Here is a 3,476-nt window from a genome sequence, read left to right as displayed (position 1 = left end):
GCAAATCTATCCAGAGAGAGAAGTCAGCAATCGTGTGAAGAAATGTATATGATGCAGATCTTGCATTATTTCTAAAAGTTTTATTATCTCTTTCACGCCAGACTGCCCATCAAGAGGTTGTTGTATGTAATTAAGCACCATTAAGATAGATTTGACTTTTTAATCCTAGCCCTACTCCAACCAGACAAATATGATATAAATATCTAGGTTGTTCAATATCATAGAAGTGCGACCTAATATTTACCCAAAGAACATTCACAAATGAATAATGGAGGAATAAAATGCTCTCTTGTTTCAGTACTAATGACAAAGGACACATACATTACATCCCTACCACTTATGCTTCATCAAGTTGTCCCAGGTCAAGATGGCATTTCTAATGACAAGCTACAGAAAAGGCTCTAACTTTCATAGGTGCTCTAGAGGTTTATATCACCTTAGTTGTTGATAATGTATACCCACCAAAATTAAAAAAAAAACTATACATGGACTTAACAGTGAAAGATTCCATAGGCTCTCATCACTAAAGCGACACATCTTGCCAATCATTTTTAAGTTTTCAATCATCTAGAAGCGTAAATAGATCATGAATGTGTGGGAGTTGCTAATGTGTGGAGGTTGCTAATGTGTGAGTTCTATTACCGAGTGAGAAATTAATTCCTACCTGGAATACATCTCACACATTAGCAACTCCCTTCAAAAATCGTGAACAGATTTAAAAATTTCGTCGGATTCCACAATCCTGATCTTGGACCATATTTATGTGATAACAAAGAGTCATAGAGCCAGAGGTCGCGCCAAGATCTTTTGCAACCAACGTGAAAGCATTGCTTTGTTCATATCCTAAAGGGTTAACACACCAAGCCCTCCCTCTTCCTTTGAACAACTAACATGTCTCTAACAAACTAGATTGTATCCTCCCCTATCCAACCTATTATATTTCTAGCGAACCTTTCTTCTAATGTTGTTGATTTTGGCCTCAACCCAACATGGCATCTCAAAGTAGGAAAGGAAGTACAAAGGTGTAGCTGATAAATATACATTCGGTAAAGTTATTCTTCCTCCTAAAATAGAAGTTTTCCCTTTCCAACCTTCAAGTTTTTTCTCAATCCTTTTGATCACGGAATCCAATCTTGTATCCTCAGTCTGCCAGGTCTAATGGGAATTCCCAAGTATGGTAGTGGAAATTCTTTACGGGAACAACCGAACAACCTAAAGCTCTCTCGATCAACATTGTGTTGATACTCCTATCTCTCTATCTAAGATCCTCTCGCAGACGATTTCTTTACTAGGTGCTCTATTGAGTAGTATGTTAATTTTTGTCGAGTATAGCCAAGATTTAATCCTATCCGTTTTGGTCCGAAATCTCTTAGAGAGAGGACCTCCAAAAGGCAATCCCAATCCACCACATTATATGCGAATAAATTTTCAAAACAACCTCAAACCATGTTTTAATTTTCAAAACCGATCCAATTTTTTTTTACCAAAATCGACTCACTTTTTGTCGCATCAGCTTAATCTCATTTCCTAATTGGTGTTGCCAACCCTGACTATTTAGGGCATAAAAAATCGGGTTTAAGGCTTCTAATTGGGGTTTAACAACCTCCTAAACAGTCGGGGTTGGCAACCCCGACTGTTTAGGAATGAGATTAAGCTGGCGTGGCAAAAAGTGGGTCGATTTTAGTAAAAAAAAAAAGTGGGTCGGTTTTGAAAATTAAAACATGGTTTGATGTTGTTTTGAAATTTTCTTTCATTATATGCCTTTCCAAAGTCTAGTTTAAGGAGATATCATTTTAATTATACATATTGTAGTAATGTATCACCTCTTGCGTTGTACGCCATCCAAGATATATCTTCTTGCCACAAAACAATATTGACTTTCACCAATGAAATCTCTGAGTTTTGTACTTGGGAAATTTGCAAGAACCTTAGAGGTGACTACTAATGATCCATTAAGGAGGCAAATAGGCCTAAAGTCACCTACATGCCGTGAGCAAGGAACTTTAAGAATGAGAACAACATGAGAATAGTTAACCTTATCAAGTCTAGTTGTTCCCCTAGACGATTTCGGCATCAACAATGGAATGTCATCCTTGGTTATGTCCCAGAAGAAAGTTTCGTAGAAGAGAGTCGGAATACATTTCATTTCCTTCATAACTCATATTGTTGTCACTTGTCAAAACTGTGTGCATGGCTAGGAAGTTGCCTCTCTTAGGTTGTCGCTATTATACCAAGCTCGTCAAGCGTATGATCTGTGCATTCTTTCTTGGTCTAAGTCTCCTGATCCCCGCAGGAGAGACGACTGTGTCAAGCTCCGACCTTGTTTCCACAGACGGCGAGGCAAACAACTCTGCAGTGATGGGTTCAGCTGCATCAGTCCTCATCGCCGCTCCAGGGACTACGGAACTCATCCTAACTGCTCCAAGGCTTGATGAACCGAGAACACTCTTAGATGAGAGACCCTACGTCCTCGAAGAAGATTTAGAGAACAATTCCAAGAGAAAGAAGGGATGGTACTTATGGCAAGGCCTACTTGAGCTAATCCAGGCGAGCGAAGAGGAGCTCAGATCAGCACTGAAGTCTCTCTGTCAGCTGTAGAGATAGATGGATGCTGGGCAATCTAATCGTCAATGTTGCCTCCCAAGTGATTACAACCTAAATTATAAATTAGCACAAAATTTGTAATTGGCCATAAGGAATGCGTATAATCCAAAACTTCGGATGGTAAACAGTTCAAATCCACAGTTTTTAAAACACAGTTTCCATCTCTAACAGCCAAAGTTCAAGCCACATGGCTTGTTGAAACAAATTCAAGCCGACCACTGCACGAAGCAAGACATCACTCGTCCCCCTTAATTCAACTTCTCTATAAATGCATTGATGTGTTCTTCGCGATTGCCTGAATCACCACCATCTTTGAAATGCTTCTTCTTCAAAGGGTGAAGGCTTTCAGGCTTCTTGAGCTTGAATGGCCACAGGAACCTGCTCACCTCCTTAAAATGCGGTCCCACATTGGAAATCTCATGCACAATATCTTCAAGGCAGATGATACCATACTTCCCAAGAGCCTGAATTCCAATCCAAATAAGGACAAATTTTTAAAAACGACCTTCTTTCAAATTTAATAGGCAAAACCGACCGCCTAACAAAAAAATTGGCAAAATCGACCATTTTTTGCACGGGACTACCAGTCCCGTGCAAAAAATGGTCGATTTTCCAAATAAATCACCGACGCTCTCCCTCAGCCCCTTCTCCTCATCTCTCTCCATCCTCCTCCCCCATCACCCGCGAGCTCACCAAACCCACCGCCTCCTCCGCCAGCTCGACAGCTCGGCGGCGATCGGATCAGGGCGAGGGTGGATCTAATGGAGGTGAAGGTTGAGGTGGGCTGAGGGCGGATCGAAGCTTGGAGATGGTGCGGCGGGGGGAGAGGCATTGTAGGGGTGACGGTGGGTGAACGGCGGGCGAGAGGGCGA

At 41.3% G+C, this 3,476-nt stretch overlaps 1 protein-coding gene across 1 annotated transcript in view; it reads right to left on the bottom strand.

The window, feature by feature from the left end:
• LOC109831400 (60S ribosomal protein L7-like) overlaps positions 2,853–3,476 on the bottom strand; it is a 2,824-nt gene continuing 2,200 nt past the window's right edge. The window contains exon 2 of the mRNA XM_020398725.1: positions 2,853–3,068. Within this exon, the coding sequence (XP_020254314.1) occupies positions 2,853–3,068 (216 nt within the window). The remainder of the gene's footprint in view (positions 3,069–3,476) is intronic.

The sequence above is a fragment of the Asparagus officinalis genome, chromosome 2 (genome assembly GCF_001876935.1).
Source record: "Asparagus officinalis chromosome 2, Aspof.V1, whole genome shotgun sequence".
In the NCBI taxonomy this organism is placed as follows: domain Eukaryota; kingdom Viridiplantae; phylum Streptophyta; class Magnoliopsida; order Asparagales; family Asparagaceae; genus Asparagus; species Asparagus officinalis.
This window is presented reverse-complemented; position numbering and strand designations above follow the sequence as displayed.